Source organism: Phascolarctos cinereus, unplaced genomic scaffold (assembly GCF_003287225.1).
Source record: "Phascolarctos cinereus isolate Bilbo 61053 unplaced genomic scaffold, phaCin_HiC Scaffold_3;HRSCAF=262, whole genome shotgun sequence".
Lineage (NCBI taxonomy): Eukaryota > Metazoa > Chordata > Mammalia > Diprotodontia > Phascolarctidae > Phascolarctos > Phascolarctos cinereus.
In genome coordinates, this window is record NW_027555736.1 from 1,132,675 (window position 1) to 1,154,754 (window position 22,080).

The 22,080-nt window shown below is 50.3% G+C and overlaps 1 protein-coding gene across 9 annotated transcripts in view; it reads left to right on the plus strand.

The window, feature by feature from the left end:
- The window catches only part of CFAP46 (cilia and flagella associated protein 46), a 149,011-nt gene extending 127,994 nt beyond the window's left edge, over positions 1-21,017 (plus strand). For 5 of the 9 annotated variants that reach the window (XM_020973052.2, XM_078150672.1, XM_078150675.1 and 2 more), the window contains 10 exons: positions 157-330; positions 8,152-8,219; positions 9,333-9,387; positions 9,466-9,504; positions 12,422-12,524; positions 14,386-14,498; positions 15,742-15,823; positions 18,235-18,371; positions 18,490-18,567; positions 20,117-21,017. In XM_020973052.2, the coding sequence (XP_020828711.1) occupies positions 157-330; positions 8,152-8,219; positions 9,333-9,387; positions 9,466-9,504; positions 12,422-12,524; positions 14,386-14,498; positions 15,742-15,823; positions 18,235-18,371; positions 18,490-18,567; positions 20,117-20,358 (1,091 nt within the window). In that variant the 3' untranslated portion in view covers positions 20,359-21,017. Of the gene's footprint in view, positions 1-156; positions 331-8,151; positions 8,220-9,332; positions 9,388-9,465; positions 9,505-12,421; positions 12,525-14,385; positions 14,499-15,741; positions 15,903-18,234; positions 18,372-18,489; positions 18,568-19,020; positions 19,112-20,116 lie in introns of those variants that run through there. The other 4 variants (XM_078150668.1, XM_078150669.1, XM_078150670.1 and 1 more) reach the window with 4 other exon arrangements.
- The last annotated feature ends 1,063 nt before the right edge of the window (positions 21,018-22,080 follow it).

A 22,080-nucleotide genomic window follows, 5' to 3' on the forward strand; every position in this document is an offset into this window, starting at 1 on the left:
GAGGGTTTGGGGAAGTTCGCTGCGTGGGTTCCTCTTGGCCTGGCCTCTGCCCCAAGCAATGGGAAGATTGCAGGACATTTGGCATTCTCCTGCCTCCAGCCTCACTAGCTCACCGGTAGCCTGCCTGTGGCTCTAACTCAGCTGCTGTCTTCTTAGACAACTCAGGCCCTCCGGCGGAGATGGCGGAGTATTTGGTCCTCATCATGGACCGGCTGCTGCTGGAGTTACCTCTGGAAGTGGCCTGGGCCTTCGAAAATGGGAACATCACCTCTGTGTCTCGAGAACTGTCCCTGCAGATGCTGGCCAATCGCCTAGACAAAGAGGAACCAGGTTTGTGGGGGTCCCTGGTCTAGGCATCCCTAGACAGACAGACAGACAGACAGACAGACAGACAGACAGACAGAAAGAAAGAAGGAAAGAAAGAAAGAAAGAAAGAAAGAAAGAAAGAAAGAAAGAAAGAAAGAAAGAAAGAAAGAAAGAAAGAAAGAAAGAATGTCAATCTCAGAGGGAAATCAACACTAACATCAGAGGGAATCAGAAAATGATTCTTATAGAAGGTGGGATTTTAGCTGGGGCATGCAGGAGGACAGGAGAGGGAGATGGGGAAGAAGAATGTTCCCAGGCTGGAAAAGGCCAGAGAAACTGGATTGCAGAGTATCTGGGACAAGGGTGGGTGGTACTAAGGTGTAAGAAGGTAGAATGCTGTTGGCCACATTGTGAAGGGTTTTAAAGCCAAACAGGTTTCAGATTTGATCTGATGGGAAATGTCAGACCTAGAGTGTTTGCCAGGCTCCCCCAGGGCCCCAGGAAGAAGAGATGAGGGTCTGAACTTGGGGAGTTAAGGCAGAGTTTCAGGAAGAAATGTAGGACCAGGAAGTTCGTCATGGTGGGAGTTCCACTACTGCAGATTGCAGCCCAAGAAATTCCTTCTTAACAAAGTCAGCTGCCTTCCTCCTCCTCACAGATCATGAAGGGAGTGTTGATGACCCCCTTGCAGAGCTGCAGGGATGGGACTCCCACACTTACCCCATTTCTCTTTTTAGCCATTTCAGCCACACAGTAAACCAGGTAAGGGTGTAGATGTATTTTACCTAGACATTCACCATCTTCATGTGGACAGCACGTTGAGATGAGGCCTAGGACAGTAGCAGTGGCCAGGCTCAGAGGCAATGATGCAATGGTACGTAGCAGGAGGTCTCCAGTGGAGTGCCCAGGGATCTGCACCTGGTCCCAGGTGGCTAGTTTACCATTTTTGTCCATGATTTGGACAAAGACAAGATGGTACACTTGTCAGGTTTGCAGATGACACAAAGCTGGGAGCGCAGCTAACACCCTGGGTGAATTCATAAATGGCTTTGACAAGTTAGAACATTTAGGCTGAATCCAATATGATGAAGTTTCATATTTATCATTGGGTTTATGCTTATAATTTTATTATTTATAATGCATATCTTATTATTTTTAATTATTTATTTAATATATTTATAATTGTAAACTTATGCTTATAATTTTTATAATTTATGTTTGGTTTGTTATTATTTATTGATTTTGTTTGATATTATAATGTTTATAATCTGTAATGTTTATAATTATAAGCCCACCTGGGCTCAGAAAATCAGTTGGATCAGAAGTCCAGACCAGGAGCAGCAGTTTGTGAGGGCCTAGGGTGAAGGAATAGAGGAAGGTAGGTGGCAAGCTCAGTCTAAAAGGCCTGTGAATGAGTGAAGAGCCATGCATCAGATGCACAAGAGAAGTCTGTGACCCTGCTGCCCACTCCCTGAGGCGAGTTTCTGGGCATCTGGGCTGCCATACACTCTGTGGGCCTCATGCTGTAGGGTCAGCACCTTGATGCACTGAGGAGTGGTGCAGGGTTCATGCTGGGGCAGTGGGAGTGGGGATAGAGAGGAAACTAGGAATGTTTAACCTAGAAGAAAGCAGACTTGGGCAGGGGTGGGGGCATGATGGTTGCCCTCAAATGGGGAGGAAGGATTCCCTTGTCCTGCTCAGTCCCCAAAAGCAGCCCCAGGAGCAGAAGGTGGGAGGTGTTAAGAGCATCTTTACGATGCACGTCTGGGAAAACTTCTCCCACTGAGAGCTGCCCCACTGTAGAAGAGGCTGCCCTAAGAGGTGATGAGCCCCCAATCATGGGAGGTCTTCAACAGAGAGGCCTCTGGCTCTGGAATCCTTCCCTGACAGCCACTGCTCATGTGACTAATGTCAGATGTAGGCCCGACTTCCTCAACCGAATAATGACAAAGTTGGGCTCCTGGTCTCTGAGGTCACTCTGAGCTCTAGGGTCCGTGATCTCATCCAGCTTGGTGACCAGCTAGTTGATGAGTATAACTATGAAGCTAGAGGATTGTGGGAAGATAGTGGAATAAAGTAGGAAATCATCTGACTCTCCTAAATTCCCCTCCAAGTAACTTGAAATAGCACCTCAAATTGAATTTTAGAGTGGCAGCAAGAATTCAAAGTTGGGGTAAAGCAGTTCATCCAGCCAAAGACAATTTGGCAGGACCTTTAGGAAAGATCTGACCTCTGGGCTGGTGGCCTGGCTAAGAATCCCAGCAAAGCGAGACCTGGGGCTAGCTCAGCATCAGCTTCAGGAACTCATGCCCCACAGACAGTGTGGTAGCTGATCAAGGAAAGATTCCCCAAGGTCCCAGGCTGTGGCTGCAGGTAAGGAGGAGCAAGCACATACAGGGAGTGTGGCTGAATAGGGGCTGGGGCCTCGCTTGGGTTCCAGGGTGGAGAGTACAGAATTCGGCTCCTCACAGGAGAGCGAGGGGCAAGCTGACCCGACGCTTGTAGCCGTGGCAGAACAGAGGCTGGTGGTGCATCCTAGGACCACAAGGAGAGAGAGCTGCCTGCAGTGGCTGCCAGGCGTGGGGAGCCTGGCTCGGGGTGGAGAAGAATACCTGAGATCATTCATAAACCAAGGCCTGAGATGGAAGAGCAGTGACCTCACCTGGACGTGGACTATAGAACATTGGAAGAACCAAGAGGTCAAAGGCCCCCACACAAAGCTCGGAAAACAACAGCATGAAAAACCTGAAACCTGAGACATTATCTCCTACACCCCGGAAGCACAGCCTGGCTCTAAAATAAAGTTAGCAGCCAAGAAATAGGCTGTTTTAAAAGTGAGTAAACAATAGAGAAAGAACCCAACCAAAAATAGTTACTATGCTGGCACAGATCAGGGTTCAGACTTAAGTGAAGACAATGAAGTCCAAACAGCTATTTGTAAAGCATCAAAGAAAAATCTAAAGTTATAAGCCCAAAAAGAATTCTTGGAAGAGCTTAAAAAGGACTTTAAAAATCAAATAACAGGGGAAGAGAAAAAAATTGGGAAATAAATAAAATTAATGCAAGAAAATTAGGAAAAGAAAGTCAACTAATTCAAAAAAGAGAGCCAAAAACTTCCTAAATTACCCTTAAAAATGAGAATTGGGCAAGAGGAAGTTAATGACTTCATAAAACATCAAGAAATAATAAAATCAAAAGAATGAAAAAACACACTCAGAAGAAGATAACAAAGTCAAAGCTCCTATATCCAAAGCCTCCAAGGAAATAAGAATTGGTCTCAGATCATGGAAAAACTCAAAAAGGACTTTCAAAATCAAGTAAGAGAAGTAAAGGAAAAATTGGGAAGAGAAATAAGAGTTATGCAAGACAATCATGGAAAAACCAAGTCAACAGCTTGGTAAAGGAGACACCAAAAAAAAAAAAATACTGAGGAAAATAACACCTTAAAAAGCAGGCTAGGCCAAATGATAAAAGAGGTCCAAAAAAGCCAAGGAGGGGTGGGTGGGTGGGAAGAATGCCTTAAAAAGCAGAATTGGCCAAATAGAAAAGGAGGTATAAAAGCTCAGTGAAGAAAATAAGTCCTTAAAAATTAGAGGTGAGCAAATGGAAGTTAACAACTTTATGAAAAATCAAGAAACAATAAAAAAAACTGAAAGAGTGAAAAATAGAAGACAATGTGAAATATCTCATTGGAAAAACAACTGACATGGAAAATAGACACTGTAGAGATCATTTTAAAATAATTGGACTCCCTGAAAACCATGATAAAAGAAAAAGAACCTACACATCATCTTTCAAGAAACTGTCAAGAAAAACTGTCTGATATTCTAGAAACAGAGAGTAAAATAGAAATTGAGAGAATCCACTGATCATCTCCTGAAAGAGATCCCAAGATGAAAACTCTCAAGAATATTATAGCCTAATTTAGAGCTTCCGGGTCCAGGAGAAATCTGGCCCTGGAGATTTTTTTCTTAGGCAGTTCATTCATAGCTTGCTCAATGTCTTTTTCTAAGGTGGGGTGATTAAAGTGTTCTATGTCCTCTTCAATTAATTTGGGTAATTTATAATTATGTAAATGTTCATTAATTTTACTTAGATTGTCAGATTTTTGGCATGTAATTGGGCAAAACATTTCCTAATGATTGCTACAGTATACTCTTCATTGGTGATGAATTCACTCTTTTCATTTTTGATACCAGAAACTTGGTTTACTTCTTTCTTTTTCTTAATCAGATAAACCAATGGTTTATCTATTTTACTGTTGTTGTTGTTTTTCATAAAATCAGCTCCTAGTTTTATTTATAAGCCCAGTAGTTTTCTTACTTTCAATTTTATAAACCTCACCTTTGATTTTCAGGATTTCCAACTTGGTGCTTAATTGGGGATTTTTAATTTGTTATTTTTCTAGTTTTTTTTCACATGCCCAAATCATTGATCTGCTTTTTCTCTATTTCATTGATGTAAGAATTTAGAGAAATAAATTTCCTTCTAAGTACTGCTTTGGCTGCAACCCATAAATTTTGACATGTTGTCTTGTTGTCATTCTCTTTAATGAAATTATTGATTTGTTCTTTGACCCACTTTTTCTTTAGGATTCAATTATTTAATTTCCAATAATTTTTCATATATTTTCCCACTTTCCTTTATTGAATATAATTTTTATTGCATTATGATCTGAAATGGATGCATTTAATATTTCTGCCTTTTTACATTTGCTTTTGAGGTTTTTATGTGGTAATACATGGTCAATTTTTGCATAGGTACCATGTACCACTGAGAAAGAGGTATTTTTTTTTCCTATTCCCATTAGGTTTTCTCCAGAGGTCTGTCATATCTAACTTTTCTAAAATTCTATTCACCTTCTTAACTTCTTTCTTATTTATTTTGTGGCTAGCTTTATCTAGTTCTGAGATGGGAAAGTTGAGGTCTCCCCCCTAGTATAATTTTGCTACCCATTTCCTCCTGTAACTCACTTAACTTTTCCTTTAACAATCTGGATGCTATAGCACTTGGCACACAGTGATATTACTTCATTATGTATGGTACCTTTTAGTAAGATGTAGTTTCCTTCCTTATCTCTTTTAATTAGACCTATTTTTTTGCTTTTGCTTTGTCTGAGATCATGATTGCTACCCTTGCTTTCTTTTTTCCCTTCAGTTGAAGCATAATAAATTTTGCTCCAGCCCCTTACCTTTACTCTGTTTGTGTCTCTGCTTCAAGTGTGTTTCTTGTAAACAACATATTGTAAGACTCCGGTTTTTAATCCTTTCTGCTATCTGCTTCCACTTTATGAGAGAGTTCATCCCATTCACCTTCATAGTTATGATTACTCTGTATTTCCCTCCATCCTATTTTTCCTCCTGTTTATCCTTCTCCCTCTCCTTTCACCCTATCTCTCCTCAACAGTGCTTTGCCACCGACCTCCACTTCCCACAATCTGCCCTACCTTTTCTCAGCCTCCCTACCCCTTTCTTCAACTCCCTTTCCTCCTATTTCCTTGTAGGGTAAGACAGATTTCTATACCCACCTGGTTGTGCATGTTATTCCCTTTCTGAGTCAATTCCAATGAGAGTAAGGTTAAAGGGATGCCCTTCCTGAGGCTAAATGATTGCAGCCTAATATTAGATCTCAGCATCCATGGATTAAATGGTCTGTTTAACTAAGAGTGGAGCCACAAACTGTGTGCCAGCCAGGACCCCACAGATGGAGCTGCCCCTCTGGGGATCAATCTCACCAACAATCTGCTCAGTGACTTAGAAGGAAGAGGCTTGTTGGAAAGGCTCTCAATCAAATCTGCTGGGAATAGTTGGGACAACCAAGGATGTTCTCCAATGAGAAGCCATCTTTCAGCTGTCCGCCACCCCACCCCATTTCTTCTGCCAAAAAAAAAAAAAGAACATGGGATGATGGGAAGTGGAGAACATGACAGGTTGGGCACTGGCAGCCATAGAGAATGTCCTGGTGTGTCTTTTGTCTCTGTATAGTCATATTTGTTGTGATTCAGTCCTGTCCAACTCTTCATGGCCCTGTGGACCAAAGCATGTCATACTATCCGTGGGGTTTTCTTAGCAAAGATACTGGGCTGGGGGGAGGAGTTGCCATTTCCTTCTCCAAGGGATAACAGCAAAAAATGGTTGAGTGACTTGCCTAGGGTCACACAGCTAGTAAATGTCTGAGACCAAATTTGAATTCAGAGCTTCCTGACTCCAGGCTCAGGGCTCTATTCATTGAATCATCTAGCTGCCCCTATATAGAGTCATACTTGCTCTTCGTTACAGTAAAAATGCATTAAGAGATCTCTGAAAAGAGTCAGTGTCAGGAACCTCAGGTGAGAGGGAAAGGGGGGAATGAACACCTCCCCAACCCCAAATAAAATGGATTCATTGAGGAAGCTGGGAGGCCTGGGTGCTGGCTGAGCTTCAGTGACCAGCATCATTAACGAGGAACGAAGTGAGCTGGAGGTGGCAGACAAGACACAAGACAGAAGGCTTAGGAGAATGGAAGCTCCCAGCACCTTGCTTATTGTCCTGCCCACACACTCCCCAGCAGGATGGGGGATGGGGAGCATGGCCAGCTTGTTTGCTGATGTGGCCTGAACCCACAAGTCTATTGGTTCCCTGGCCCCGTGGGGAGAGAGCAGGCCCTGGGGACCAGCTCCAGCAGCCATGACTGACCAGAAACAATGAGCAGAGGCTAAAGAAAGGCTGAGTCAGACTTGGCATCAGCAAGAGCTGCTGAGCTGTCCCAAAGAGGGATGGAACAGCCTGGTCCTGTCAGGGAGGTCTGAGTCTAGGTGGAATGTAGAGGCTGGCCCAGTGGCCTGTCCTCCTGGCTCCCCTCTGGACAGGATACCCAGAAGGGAGGGCCCTGTCAGTGCCCCCATGGCCTGGCCTCTCCCACTGAATTCCTGAGACCATCCAGGACTCAGGTTGGGGCTAAGAAGGAGGTGTGGCCTGACAAGAGGATGGGGGAGAATCTTCCCTATTGTGCTAATTAATTCACAGAAGAAAGTAATGTGATGGTCACATGGGTGAGGAGAAGATTTTTACCAGCAAATCCTCTGCATTTTCAGAGGAAAATGATTGGGTCTGACCCGTCCCAGGGTCATAGACTCAGAGCTGGAAAGGACCTTGGAGGCTATTGACTCCAGCTCCCTCATGTTCCAGATGAGATAATGGAGGTGCAGAAGGGAAGGAGACCTTCTCCAGGGGCATGCAGCTAGAGGTAGCATTCCAAGCCCTGGCTCTGCCTGAGAGAGAGCTCAGGGAGCTGAGCACACTAGAGCATTAAGCAAATGTCTGGAAGCAGGACAGGGTGGTTCAGACTGAGACCTCCAAGGAGGCCCTCCCCAAAGCAGCCCATCCCAGTTTGAGGTCACTGAAAGGGCTTCTGTCCTATAGAACCCTTGCTGGAATTGCGGGGGTGGGGGGATGATAGCTGTCTGGAGCATTTGATGGCTTTTCACATGGTGCCTTGATGCGCCGACCCGAGGGCAGAATGAGGAGAGGCAGATGGAGCCTAACATCAAGAGACCTTCCTCAGCTAGCAGATTTGTCCCCTAGTGGCCCAGGATGCCTCTGGGGAGGCATCCAGGTGATGACCACTTGACAGGGAGTGTCCTAAAGTAGATTCCTGGCCAGTGTGGGCTGGAGAGAGAACCCTGGAGGCGTCTTCGAACTCTGGCAAAGTCAGAGATGGCTGGCTTTTGGCCAGTCTTTGCAAGCTCCACCCACAGCATCCTGGCACCCCAGAGAAGAGATGTCTGGCCTTCTCCCTCCTTGTCCCCCACTCGTCCGTTCAGAAGCATCACTTCGTCTTTCACTGTTTCTTCTTTTTCCTCTACAGAAGTTTCCAAGAAAGAAGGTAAAAGTGGCAAAGATGCCAAGCAGAAGAGTAAAAAGTTCAGCAAGAAGGTGAGGAGCAGGGGGCTGCTGGATCTGGGGGGAAGGGGCGGAGGAGCCTGCGCGAAGGAAGGACCCACAGCTGCTGCTGCTTTGTCCTGGCAGCAGCCAGGCAGGAGAGAGAGTCCCAGAGATTGGGGGCCTCACTGCAGAGGACTCACTGCAGACAGCGCTTTCCAAGGTGCTGAGCCCTCCTCTCCAGCAAACACAGACTGCCAATAGTCTGCTGGCCCTGGGGATACAGCATGGCCTGGAAGAATAAGCAGGCGTTTGGCGCAAGGGCTTGTTGGTGAAGGGGTTAACTCAAAGGCTGGCACAGCTTCACCTGAAGTACCAGGAGAGTGGAGAGGCAGGCAGCGGATCAGGCCCTCAGACCTTCCGGAGCACGCCCAGAGGCTTCAGAAGGAGATTCTCTGCCTGCAGCGCTGAGCTTTCTGACCTGGCACTGAGTCCTCCCGGTGCCCAGCACCCTCCTCTTTTCTCTGAACTGAATGTCAGGTCACAGACTCTACTGGCTTTGGAAGTGTTCTCTGTGCCTGATCATTTTAGTCATGACTGGCCAGCAGTTGGTTTTCAACCATCTAAGACTCAGGTTGTTGACCCAACAACTCTGAAGTTTCTTAATGCCTAAGACCCCCTCAGCTCTCCCACAGTCAGCTGGGAGTGAAACCTTGGGGGAGCACATAGGCTAAGTCTAGGAGGCAAAGTCATGGTCTCCCCTCTCTGCTGCACCCACTTTGTGGCATTGCAAGTGTGGATAAGCCAGCCAGAGTCTAAGGGGCCTGGAGCTCACACTCACATCTCCACTGGGTGGAATGAATGGTCAATCCTGCCATCTTTGGGCCCATCCAAGAATCATGGCCTTTTGCCACTCACTCATTTCTCTGAGCCTTCTCTCCTGAGCATGAGAATTTCACCAAGCTCATGTTCATACTGAAGTATCGTTAACTCAGAACATGTGTTCAGTGGGCAATAATCCAGCTTGTTCCAGCCCCAGGCCAGGGGTTTGCACAGCTGCCCTCTTGGTCCGCAAGAGGGCTCTCACGGGGCTCAGCAAACAGGAAGCATTTAATCAACTCTCTGGGGTGCCCAGACTAACTGATGGCCTTTCTCTCATGATTTCAGTCAAGCCGGGTCATGCCGGCCAACTGCATCCCTGTGGAAACGAGCAATTTCAAATGTATCCTTTTGACACGTTGCCTGCTGGACAGAGACCTCTGCCCATGTGGCCACTGTTTCCCTTAACTGGACACTCTAGATATAGTGGACCCATTTGAGGAAGCCAAGGCAAGCTCAGGTAAACCAGTCAATGCATTTCTTTTCTTCTTACTTGTTTGGTCTAAGTATTTCCCAAACTATGTATAGGGCTTGGACCCATCAGAGTGAGCAGGACAGACAGAAGAGAGAAAAACAGGCAGAGACAGAGGGAGACAGAGAGACAGACTGAGAGGGATAGGGACACATAGAGAGAAGAGACAGAGACTGAGAGAAAGGAGAGACAGAGATAGGAAAGACTGAGAAAGGACAGAGAGAGATTGAGACAGAGAGAGATAATAGAGAGAGACAAGACAGATTTAGATACAAAAGGAGAGAGAGATTGAGAGAGAGAGAGAGAGAGAGACAGTAGAAAGAGACAAGACAGATTTAGATACAAAATGGAGTGAGGGAGAGAGACAGAGACAGAGAGACAGAGAGAGAGAGAGAGAGAGAGAGAGATTTTCTAGGGTTACTCCTCTAAGATGAGGACCCTGAGGTGCCTCTGGTGACATCGAGCCTGGGGGGGGGGGCTGCTCCAAAGCAGTGGTCACAGAGGTCCCTTAAGCCAGCTGACTAAAGCCAGGAGACATGTGCAGCCTGAGTGAATCCTTCAGTCCCAAACCCAGGTCAGGAAGCCAAGGTGCAGGCTCAGTTTTTAAATGTCAGTTACCCATTTTAAAAAATGTCGACAGGACCTTGAATCATCCTTTGAGTGATTACTTGGCATCAATTAAACAAATTAAAGAGGCCTCATTTCTTACCGATGTGTCCTTGATAAATGGTGGTGAGATTGACAAGTTTTATCAACATTTGAGAAATTATCTGTGGCCTGTGACTGATGTAGGCAGTGTGGAGAATGTGCCGGATAGTCTGTCCTCGGCCCTCTCATGCAGGCAGTGGTACTGAGCGATGGAGAGGGAGATGGATGACCCTGCGGTGGAGATTAAAACCTTGAGGCGGCCTTTCGGCCGGCAAGCCGGAGGCGACATGCTGGGCAGCCCGAGGCTAATGGCTCTGTTGCTGTTGAGTCATTTTTCAGTCTTGTCTGACTCTTCATGGCCTGATGTGGCATTTTATTGGCAAAGATACTGGAACAATTTCCTTCTCCAGCTCATTTTACAGATGAGGAAACTGAGGCAAACAGGGTGAAGTGACTTGTTCAGGGTAAGTGTCTGAGGCCAGATTTGAACTCATGAAGATGAGTCTCCCTGATTCCAGGCCTGTGGCTCTGTGCATTGTGACACCCCCTAGCTGCCCGGGTCAGGGCTCTAGCTCTTCCTCAACAGAGCTTGGGGCTTTGGAGGCCACTTCAAAAGCAGGAGGTTCCCTCTGACCTGGGATCTCTCCAAGCCAGGGTTGGCTTTCAGAGCCAGAATGGAGAATGGAGAAGTCATGACCAGCCGTCCTCCAAGGCAGCCCAAGGTGGTAGGCCAAGCCCTGCCCTTGGAGCCAGAGAACCGGGGTTCCAATCCTCCTCTTCCACTCACTGCCTAAGTGCCTTCCCCCTTCCTGGGCCTCAGTGAGTGGCCTGGCTGACCTTGGAGCTCCCTTCCCGGGCTGGTCCTCTAACTCACATCCATGACCCAGAAGAGGTTTCTGGTGATGCTCAGGAATGATGTAGCCCTCCAGTCTTGGCCTCTGGAGTGCTCCCAGGGAGGCGGAGGTGGCCTGGCTGGTGCTTATGGTGACCACATTTCAGCACAGATTTGAAGGCAGGGCCAAGCACGCTGGCACTCTGCAGTCCTTCGGTCAGTCCGAGGTCAGCCTCGCTCCCCCTAGAAGGAAAGGGGTGTCGTCATTCCATTCATTTTAATGAAGCAAAGGTTCCCTTCCTGGCTCAAAAGCCTTCAGTGAAGCCCCCTCCCCTGTGGCCTCCTTGCTCCTCAATCCTCCCCAGCCTTCCTCCCCATCTTTGTTCCCATCAGTCCCCTTTCGCGCCAACCTGGGCTGCTCTTCATCTTGTACACGCTGCCTCATAGCAGAGACCTTCTCTCTCCTCAAATCTCAGCCAGGTGCCCCCTCCCAAATCAATCGATCACCTGCTATGTATCGATCAATGCACCGGGGATAGGGTATGCACCCCCAAGCGGAGGCCCAGTCAGGAGGCCGTAGGCAGAGGGAGTCTGATTGATCAGGTAACACACCCAGATTGCCTAACAAGAAGGCACCCTCTTCTGGGAGCAGATTTCCTGCACTCCCCTACCCAGTGGGGGCAGGTTCTTGCCTGTCCCAGAAGCAGGGTGCCTCCATGTTAGGTGCCCTGAGGCCCTGCTACACTTGAGGGCAAAGAGAAAAGCAACATCAGATTGGAAGAGTAAGATGAGAAGATGGGACCCGTGGACTGACCCCCTTAAATGAGTGGTTGATGCCAAGGGATGGAGACTGGATCAAAGATGGAGCACCAAGACAGATGATGCTTCTCAGGATCGGGGCAAGGAGGCGAGAACAGCTGGAAACCACAGAATGTGGGATGTCCTCATTGAGCTGATAGACACGGCCCCCATCATTCACCATCTCTTGTAGGGGAGAACTCTTGTAGAGAAAATTGGGAGTCTGACCTCCTGCCCCAGGGGCTTGGAGCCTAAACAGAGGCTCTCAAGCCACAGGCAGGTCCCCAAGGACCCACTAGAGGTTCCTGAGCCCCCCCTACTCTGTCATGTCTTCTGCACCTAGGGAATCCAACACCAGAATGCCACCATCCATCAGCAGTTTTCCAGTTAAAGTATTGAGACAGGACAGGTTAGGATGTCACACTCCATCCCATCTTATGGTGCCTTCCCAGATCGTATCGGCAACCTTTCAAATTCACTCTGGCATCTCATCATAGAATCTGCAATGAGTGATTTCAAATAGAGTTGCTTCCCACCGAGCATGATAGACATATGACTAGGTGAAAGATCAGATGTCCTTTCTCTAAAAAAGAGCTTTCTCTCCATGTGATGAAAATCTCATTGCAGAGGCCATCACTCCTGTCTTCAAAATGCGTGAAATTCTGGACAAATACCGTGACCCCTACACCGGACGATGGTCTGGCTTTCTGGGAAGTAAAAACTTTCCAAGGTTTGTGACTTGGCCTACTCCCTGGCCTTTTTGCTTTTGTCTGAGGGGTGAATTGTTTCAGTGCTGAGTCAAGAGAGCCAGCCCTGAGCAGAGAAGAAAGGCCGAGTTCCTAGGGAAGGAAGAGGAGGTTTCCTGTCCCTAGCTCCTGCCCTGGCACCTGGTCATGGGGTCACCTCTCAGCCCTGCCTGAAGAGGGGAAGTAGCCTGTGTGCCCATCTGGTCATTGGCAGAAATCTACCTGACCACCAGGAAGTTGCAAAGGGGCCATCCCCACTCCTTGGGAGCTATAGCAGCCCAATATCAGAGGGTCAGAGGTGAGCTCTGTGTGCTCCCTCACCCACCCCACTGGGGTTGACCTCCATGGATGGAATGCTCCAAACTGTTAGCACCAAACCCAAGCTCCCAGTGAGACCCAACCAGATGGCATGGCCGTACCCTCCCAAGACATGTCAGGGCACTGGGCAGACCTACCCAAAAGCACACAGACAAGAGAAGTTCTTCAGGAGTCCTTGAAACACAGCACATCAGAATCTGCCCCAAAGGAGCAGGGTGCACCATTTGCCAAGAAGTGGCCGGGAGAACTGGGAAACACTTGATTATAAAGGATCCAAGGCCGTAGAGGGGAAGGGAGAGGTCGCCCGGCCCCGACCCAGGCCCCTCATGTAAGAGATGAAGAGCCTAAGGTCCCCAGTGGTCAGCAATGTGCCTCTGCCAATGACCAAGCTCACCTTGGCAGGCTGTGTCCCCAGCTCCAGTTTGAGAGACCTCCTTTGGGGGTGGGGCTGCCCAGTGCTGGGATGTACATTCTGATGCTTCTCCTCTTCCTCCTCCCTTCCTCCTCCTCTCCATCTCTTCTTCCTCCTCCCCTTCTCTTCCTTTTCCTCCTTCCCTTCTCTTCCTCTTCCTCCTCCCCTTCTTTTCCTCCTCCCCTCCTCTTCTTCCTCCTCCCCCTCTCTTCTTCTTCCTCCTCCTCCTTCTCTTCCTCCTCCTCCTTTTTCTCTGCCTCCCCCCCTTTTCCTCCTCCTCCTCTTCCTCCTCCCCTCCTCCTCCCCTTCTCTCCCTCCTCCCCTTTTCTTCCTCCTGCTCCTCCCCCTTCTCTCTCTCTTCCCTTCCTCCTCCCCTCTTCTTCTTCCCCCCCTTCTTTTGCTCCTCCTCCCCTCCTCTTCCTTCTCTTCTTCTTCCTCTTCCTCCTCCTCTTTCTCTGCCTCTTCCTCCTCCCCCCTTCTCTTCCTCCTCCTCCTTTTCTTTCTCTTCCTCTTCCTCTTCCTCTTCCTCCTCCCCTTTTCTTCCTCCTCCTCCTCCTCCCCCTTCTCTCCCCTCTTCCTCCTCCTCCCCTCTTCTTCTTCCCCCCCTTCTTTTGCTCCTCCTCCCCTCCTCTTCCTTCTCTTCCTCTTTCTCTTCCTCCTCCCCTTCTCTTCCTCTTCCTCTTTCTCTTCCTCCTCCTCTTTCTCTTTCTCTTCCTCTTTCTCTTCCTCCTCCTCCTTTTCTTCCTCTTCCTCTTTCTCTTCCTCCTCCTCTTCCTCTTCCTCTTTCTCTTCCTCCTCCTCCTTTTCTTTCTTGTCCTCTTCCTCTTTCTCTTCCTCCTCCTCCTTTTCTTTCTCTTCCTCTTCCTCTTCCTCTTTCTCTTCCTCTTCCTCTTTCTCTTTCTCTTCCTCTTTCTCTTCTTCCTCCTCTTTCTCTTTCTCTTCCTCTTTCTCTCCTCCTCCTCCTTTTCTTTCTCTTCCTCTTTCTCTTCCTCCTCCTCTTTCTCTTTCTCTTCCTCTTCCTCTTCCTCTTTCTCTTCCTCTTTCTCTTCCTCTTTCTCTTCCTCCTCCTCCTCCTCCTCCTCCTCTTCCTCTTCCTCCCCCTTCTCTTCCTCCAGCCAAGCAGACTGGGAGCAATGCTTGAGCAGCTGCAGCGGGTTCTTCTTCTACGGCATGGAAAACTTGCTGTCTCACATGCTTGTAGATAGTCTGATCACCATGAACCTGCAAGGTGAGAGGCAGCAGCTGAAGGAGGACCGCCCAACAGAAAGAAGGGAGGATCTGGGTAGAGAAGAGGAGAGATCCAGGCATGGGGGAGGAGAGATACACCATGTGGGGAGGAGGAGAGATCCAGGTGTGAAATAGTGGGGATCCAAGCAGGAAGTCGTGGGGGGACATAAGAAGATAGGGAGGGGAGATGGGGAAGGAAATCAAGGTGGGGAAGGAAGAACAGATTGAGGAGGAGGCTCAAGTCTCCTAGTCCTCTGTCTCACGCCCTAAGGCAATGCAGATGACAGGAAATGGACAGCCATAAGACATGTGTCCCCTCCCCTTCCCTGAAAAACTGCTAGGAAAAGTGGTTGGTCTACAGTGGCTATCTCCACTTCCACATCCCTCATGGTTCCTGGCCTCCATCCCCACCGCTCAGCTGAAGCTGCTCTCCTGACCTCTCTGCACCATTAGCCTCTGCTGGCCACACCCACCCCCCATCTTCTCACCTCCCCCTCTCAGCTTTCCAGCCCTGCCTCACCTGTCTCTCCTCCCAGTCTGTCCTCTCCTCAGTCTCCTCCGGTGGTTTCTCCCACTGGAAGTGTTTCTGAAGGCCCAGCCCTTGCCTCTCTTCCCTCCTCCCTCCACAGTCTGCCCCTTGGCTTCAGCAAGCTCTGCTAGACTTCTCTCTCCCAAATTCACAGCTCCCTGACACTCCCAGGGCCACGCACTGACCTTTGTTCACAGTGGTACTTTATAAATGCCTGTCAGATTGTATTTGTTTGTTAGCCCCCAGATGTCCCACTTGTCTTTTAACCCTGTACTGGTCAGTCAAGGGCACCAACCCTCCTCCCAGTCATGCAGGTTGAATCTCCCACCCAAGCAGGTGCTGAGTCTCCTAAACTCTGCCTCTGAAATGTCTCTCCCACCTGACCCTTCTCTCCACTGCCCTGGTCACCACCTGGCACGGCTCATTGGTGGTCTTCTGGTCCACGCTCCATCCCACATCCAAAACAACCATCCTGAGCTCAGGGCTGGTCATGCCATTCTGCTGCCCGAGGAGTTCGGGGCGGGCGGGGGTGGGGCGCGCGGCGGGATACAGAATCTCTGCCCAAGCCAGCCCGGAGAAGCCCTGCTGACCGTGTGATGGAGCCCAATGGCTCCAGAGGAAGGACATGATGGATGCAGGCCATTCCCTCCAGCGGCAGCCTGCCTGGCCCCAGAAGGAGCTCCTGAAGAGTCTGGGGGTCTGCCCTGTGTTTCAGAATGCCAGATGATAATTCTACTGAACTTGACGAAAACAGTGTACAGCAGCCAGAGGCAGGCCAAGTTTGACGAAATCCTGAGGTACGGATCCTCTTCCTGCGCGGCAGGAACACCCCTGACCCGTGCGTGTCTCCATCCTCAGGGACAGCCGCCCCTGCCGGTAGGAGACACAGCGTGGGTGTACACAGACTCAGGCGTGCACATAGAGCACGTCCCGGCCACCCGGGAGGGCGTGGCAGGGAGGCGGGGCAGGACCAAGGCAGAGGCCATCTGGAGGGCTGGGAGACCCTCCCCCCGCGGAAGGGGCAGCCCACAGATGCTGGGAAGGGGTCCCCCCAGACTCTGGGAGACCCCAGAAGGCAGGGGTGAGGAGAAGAGTACTTTGGGCCAGGGAGGGCCTGCGTAGAGGTCGGTGCAAGGTATCTGGACGCTGGAAAGGCGGAAGGGGAGGCCGTGAGAGTGTGTGGAGCAGGGTTACAAGGTGGTGGATACCTCCCCCTCTCCGGTGGAGCAGACTGTCTCTAAGGCAGCAGCCCGGTCTGCGCCTGCAGGTGCCAGCACTCTCTGAGGGACATTTCTCGGTCCTCACACTCTCTGGGGGCCTCTGACATCGCACACTGTCGTTTCCTCAGGGTACTTGCTCCACTCTAGGTTTCAGGACCCAATTCCCCCCAGTTCTTCTTCACTTCTCTGACCTGACTGAGGCTCCTCAGGCTCCTGGCTGGAGCTTCTTCCCAGCCACACTCAGCAGCCACTAGTGTCCCCCACGGCTTCATTCCCGGCCTCTGCCCTGTGGCCGGAGCCAAACAGAGCAAGCTAGGAACAGGAGGGTCAGGACACAAAGAGAAGTTGGACTCATTTCAGAGTGAGAAAAATGAGGCTTACAAGCAGAAGAACCCCCCCCCCCCAGGCTTTAAGTATATAAGGCCACTTACATGCCTGAAAGGGTCGGCCCACAACATAATCACTCTTAGGTCTGCACATAGTTCTTGTGGTTGGCATGTCATGGAACAACAGAGTTCTTGGTCCCAGGGAAACAGTCATTGTCTCAAGTCTTAGGAGTCACAGCTGCCACTCGAGGTACAGAACCAGAGCTCTGTAGTATGGTCCCTGCCAGTGAAAAGGCACAGGGATTATGACCATATGATGGATGGCCCTGCCAGTGAAAAGGGATTATGACCATATGATGGATGGCCCTGGGAAATAGGGGCAACACCGGATGCTGATCCAGTGACACACTTTGCCAGAGGGTGTTACCTTCCTGAATGCAAAGGATTATTGTTATGTCAAGCTCAGGGCACAGCCTGCTTGCCAGACCTTAGCTCTGGGAGGCAAGGTATCTCCAAAATATTTTGGCATTACTGGCCTTCACCTCCACAGGTCGATTCCCATTTCGCACTTCTCAGATCCAGCCCTAACCTCTCTCCCAAGCCTCCAGTGTCAGATCTCCAGTTGTCTGTTGGACTGGTGAAAATGGATGTGTTCTCGGCCTTTCCAGCTCCAGGGGTCCAAAGCTGAAGTCACCCTCTGTCCCCTAAATCTCTGCCCCTCTGACCTCCTCTGTCACTTTCCAGGGGCCACTGTCCTCCCTGTCACTGAAGCTGCAGCTGAGACCTCGTTGCCTTTCACCCCATTGTCAGACCTTGTCATTCCTCACCTTCGGTTCCTTGTCTGCACTCACACAGCCCCCACTCTGGTGCAGGCTCCCCTGTCTCCAGCCCGTCTGATCACGTCACACACACCCATGCCACCCCCACTTTCTAAATCCTCATGGTGCCCCAATACCTCCAAGTTAGGTGGAAGCTCCTCTGTTTGGCTCCTGAAGCCCTTTATACCCTGGCTCCCCGCCCTGTCCCCTCTGTACTCCAGAGACACTGGCCTCCTGGCTTCTCTTGCTCCCCCCCACCGCCTTTCTGCCCCAGGTGCTCTGTACCCTGATTCCAGATGCTTCCACTGGGTGTCCCCAAAATTCTCGCCCCCTCATCTCTTCCTCCATGGCCTCCCTCAAACCCCGCCTTCTGCAAACCCCTGCCTGGGCCTTCTTCACATTACTTGTCTTCCCCTAAAGACAGTCTCCAGTTTACATATGTACATCTCGCATGTGCATGGCTGTTTGCGTGCTGTCCTCATAATTAGACTGTGAGCCCCTTTCATTTCCCAGCACTCAGCACCATGCCTGGTGTGTAGTAGGTGCTTCATAAATGCTTGTTTCTGACTGCTGCACAGAGAGGCTGTAGTGTATTTCAGCAGTGACCTCCTCTCAGACACTGGTTGTCATGGAGGAAATGTCTTATGAGAGCAGGAGTGGTCAGGCACGTGGTGAGCCTGGGGGAGCAGCCGATGGACTATGGAAGCACCCGTGTTTGCAGAGTGTGAGGCAGGCCCCAGCTCACTGGGTGGGTCTCCCGGAGGGTCTCAAGGAAGGCTGGACGGCCACGGACAAGGGGCTGTTTCTTTGAGCTGTATTTTTAGGAGCATTGTTCGGTTTTCAGACCATCCCAGCTATTGTTGCACAATCCAGTGGACACCGCCATCCTGCTAAGCCTCACCGGTGTCCGTTGTGTAATGAGCAACCAGTGGCCCACGTATTTGTACTACAACGCCAGGCGGGCAGACCTCCTTTGCGAGGGTGAGTCGAGGCTGCCCCGAGGCTGGAGCACCCAGCTGCCACGTCTGTGCCTTTTCCGTGGATCTCCGAGCCTTCCGAGTCCATCCACTGACCATTCGTGTGCTTGATTCTTCTTTAGACTTGCTGAGAACTGGCAAGCCAAGCGGGAAAGCCGTCTACCATCTCCTGAAGACAGGCTTAGCTGAAGCCGGGAAGGGTGAGTAGGGCCACCCCATGTTTCTGCACCTTGCCATGCTGTCTCATCAGTGTCACTGGTCCCGAGGACATTCGGAACATCATCACGGGACAATGAATCATTGCCTTCATGGGTTTTCCACCGTAAATGAATTTGGTTAACTAGGGAGCTGGGGGGCTCCTTGAGACGCCTCCTTTTGTCACGAATTAAATATCCTCCCCTCCAGACTGGTTGAACAGAAAGGTCCCTCTGGTCCCTCTGTAAAGACAAGGCCCACGGCTCAGACTCTGGGCTGGGGGTCTTCCAGAGCCAGATCCCTCCTCTTTGAGTCTTAGCCCAGGGCTGTGGGCCCTATGCCCGCGTGTCCATCTGCACAGGCCTCCCATGATGGTCACTCACTTGAGTGAGGGGAGATTGGAGCTGCGGTGGCAGCTGAGTCCTTGGCCTCCGCCACTGTCCCAACCTCTGTTCCAGGGCGGAGCTGTCTTGAAAGCCAGAGGGAGAGACAATGGAGAAGGAAACATTGGGGGAAACAAAAGATATCAATGAAATTCATTTTTCAAAGGTAATGAGAGTTTGACCCAGGCTGGGGTGCCAGTGGGACTGTGACATGCAGGGCCTGGTCCCAGACCTTCTCACTGGTTTTGTAACCACGCTTGCCTCTCTGCCTCATTTTCCTTGTCTGTAAAATGGAGCTAACACACCTGAAATGCCTCCCTGATAGAGGGGTTGGGGAGATCAAATCAGGCAATTTCTCTAAAAAGGACTAAGGACTGACTGTAAATCTGTCTTCACTGGTCTTGGGGGGGAAGGGAGCATGCACAGGGAGGAAGGAAGGGGGCTTGTGCTGAGTTCTTGACTTCTCTTCCACCATATTCTAAATTATTCCATTTGAGGGGGCTGTTTCATATATTTGTTTTGTTTTGCTCTTCTCATCGGAGCTGTGAAGAATCAGAAGATTATGCATTTAGAGCTTTAAAAGGACCCCGGAGTCACTGAGTCCACTTCCCCCTTTTTACAGATGAGGAGGCTGAGGCCCAGAGAGGTTGTATGTCTTAGATGCGGTCACAGAGCTAGACGGCATCTGAGGTCAACACTCTCCCCACTAGCTTTGCACCTGGGATTCAGCCTCAGAGTCCATTCAAGGCAATTAAAACCCAATCACCTAAAAATTCTCCTGTGCATTTTAGACCCCCTTGCTAGGTTCTCTTTGTGCTTGAAGAGAACAGTTCCATCATGGCTGTGCACAAACCCAGAAGGAAAGGGTAAACATATTCTTCCAGGCAGGCCCCGCCTGGATCCAGGCACACTTCGGGACAGCAGGGGACGGGTTAAGACCTTGGGACCCAGAGTCACTGCTCTCTGCTTCTCTGATCTTGCCCATTCTCATGGGCGCAGTGGGGCCCCAGTGTAGAGTTCGAATCTTGTCTGGACCAGTTCCACCATGGGGCAAGTTGGTCATGTCCTTTCTGCTCTCCTGGCCTTGGGTTCCCACTCTGGCCAGGGAAGAGGCATGGCTGGCAGCCTTTGGGCACCATGGCACTGACCGAGGCCTTTGGATTATCCGCAGAGCCTAGACATCAGGCGTCGGAGCAGGGCAGTGGGAAGCACCAGGCAGTTGCTGCGAGGCTCTTCCGAGGTGAACAAAGCCTGGCTCCTGTGTCCCTGTTTGCAGGACACTCTCCTAGAGCTTCTAGAGAAAAAGTCTCTGACCATAGTGCCTCAGCGCTCGCCACCAGAGTTGTGTTTATACCGCCCTGGACAAATTTCAACTTTGTGCTTTTTGGACTCCCAAACCTCTTCATTGTCTAAGCCCGCCTTGACCCCATGGCTGGAAGCCCAGGCCCTGGATCAATGTCTGCAGCCCCACCAACTTCCTTTGAAAAGGGATCTGTGTGCCCCTCATGAAATGGGACTCCGCTGCCCCCTCTTCTGCTCTCCCTTTTTGGAACCACCGTCGGCCAGCTCCCCCTCTGACCCAGCTGCCGTGGGGTCTGGCTCCAGTGCCGAGCTCCTCTCCTCTTCCTCCTCCCTGCTGATTCAGTCCCTAAGCCCCAGATCTGCCCCCGGCACCTGGCAGGCCACTTCCTGCTGCAGCCTCAGCAGCAATGCTTAGTCTGGGGGCCCAGGGAGCATCCCAGGGCCTGGGGATCAAACATCAGTGGGTCAGAATGGGCAGGGGCAGGGCGAGCTTGGAGGGAGGGCTGCAGAGTAAAGAAGGAAAACAGAGAGGTGGGACACAAGGCCCTGGGAGCTGGGGGTTCAGGACAGAGGCCTTGTCTGCTAGGCACAGAGGGAGGGTGGCCATGGCCTCGTGCCCCCTGAGCCTTTCCCAGACTGAGTTCCCCAGGTTTCTGCAGCTCATCTCCCCACGCACACACATACATTCTGATGCTTTTCATCCAGTAGAGTCAGGAAGAAGTCTGGGTTTATGAGCACTACTATAAATAAAGCCTAGTTGGGTCATTGAAGGCTCCTGTTGTGAGTGTCTGTCTCAGGACAGTGTCTGCATTATTCCGTGTCTACTTGTAGCATAGAAGGTTAAGCGGGCCTGGCATAGTGTTTTCAAAGTCATGACTCTAAATGCAAACCATGCTCATGCTGACTGGTCTGGAATGGAGAAACTGAGGCAGTGTCCTTACCAGGCTAGGCTCCACACTGCTCAGGGCTGGACACCCTGGGCTCACCACATTCGGCCCCTTCTTACAGGGTGGCTGGAGAGAGGGGGATGGCACCAGCCAAAGCCACAAAAGACCATGGAGCGCACTTTACACAGGCAAGACCACCTCAGTCCATGTGGAACCATGTGTACAGGCTAGGGCCTGCTTGGAAGGGGACACAGCACCATGTGGTCCATCAGTCAGTCAATACACATGAAGCACCTCCAATGTGCCAGGCAGTGTGCAAAGTCAGTCGCTGCCCTCAAGGAGCTCACAATCTAGTGATCTAAACCTCAATGATCATCACAAGTCAATAGGAGATACAGAGAACGACTAGGTGGTGTTCCTGCTTCCTGGACATCACCATCTCCCAGGTGGGACCTATGCAAGGCCACTCTGCCCAAGGAGCCAAAAAGTGGCTGTCACCATCCAGGAGAGAACACTGTCTCCATGGAGACTTGGCTTGAGAAGGAGAGACTTCTCAACCCCAAAAGTCATCCCAGAGACCATCTGTCCCTCCCTTTGCATCTCATGCCAATGCCTCTGACAAAGTCTAGGGCCTTGGGCCACTCACCAGTGAGTCTAGATAAGACCTTCCAGGCTTCAGCCCCCAGAACAGAGTGAGGAAGGGCTGGAGGGGAAATATGGAGGTCAATGAAAGGTATATGGGAGCCAGGAAAAGATGAGAGTTACCAAGCATGTTGCCTTGTTCCATAAGTACAGAATTCTGAAAAAGAGCCTAAAACATGTGAGAGAGAATGTAATACATGGCATATATAAGAATATAATTGGAACCAGGCTGTGGGCTAAACCCTTCAAGGTAAATGCTGTGATTATCCCCATTTTCCAGAAGAATCTGGCACATGAAGGTTAA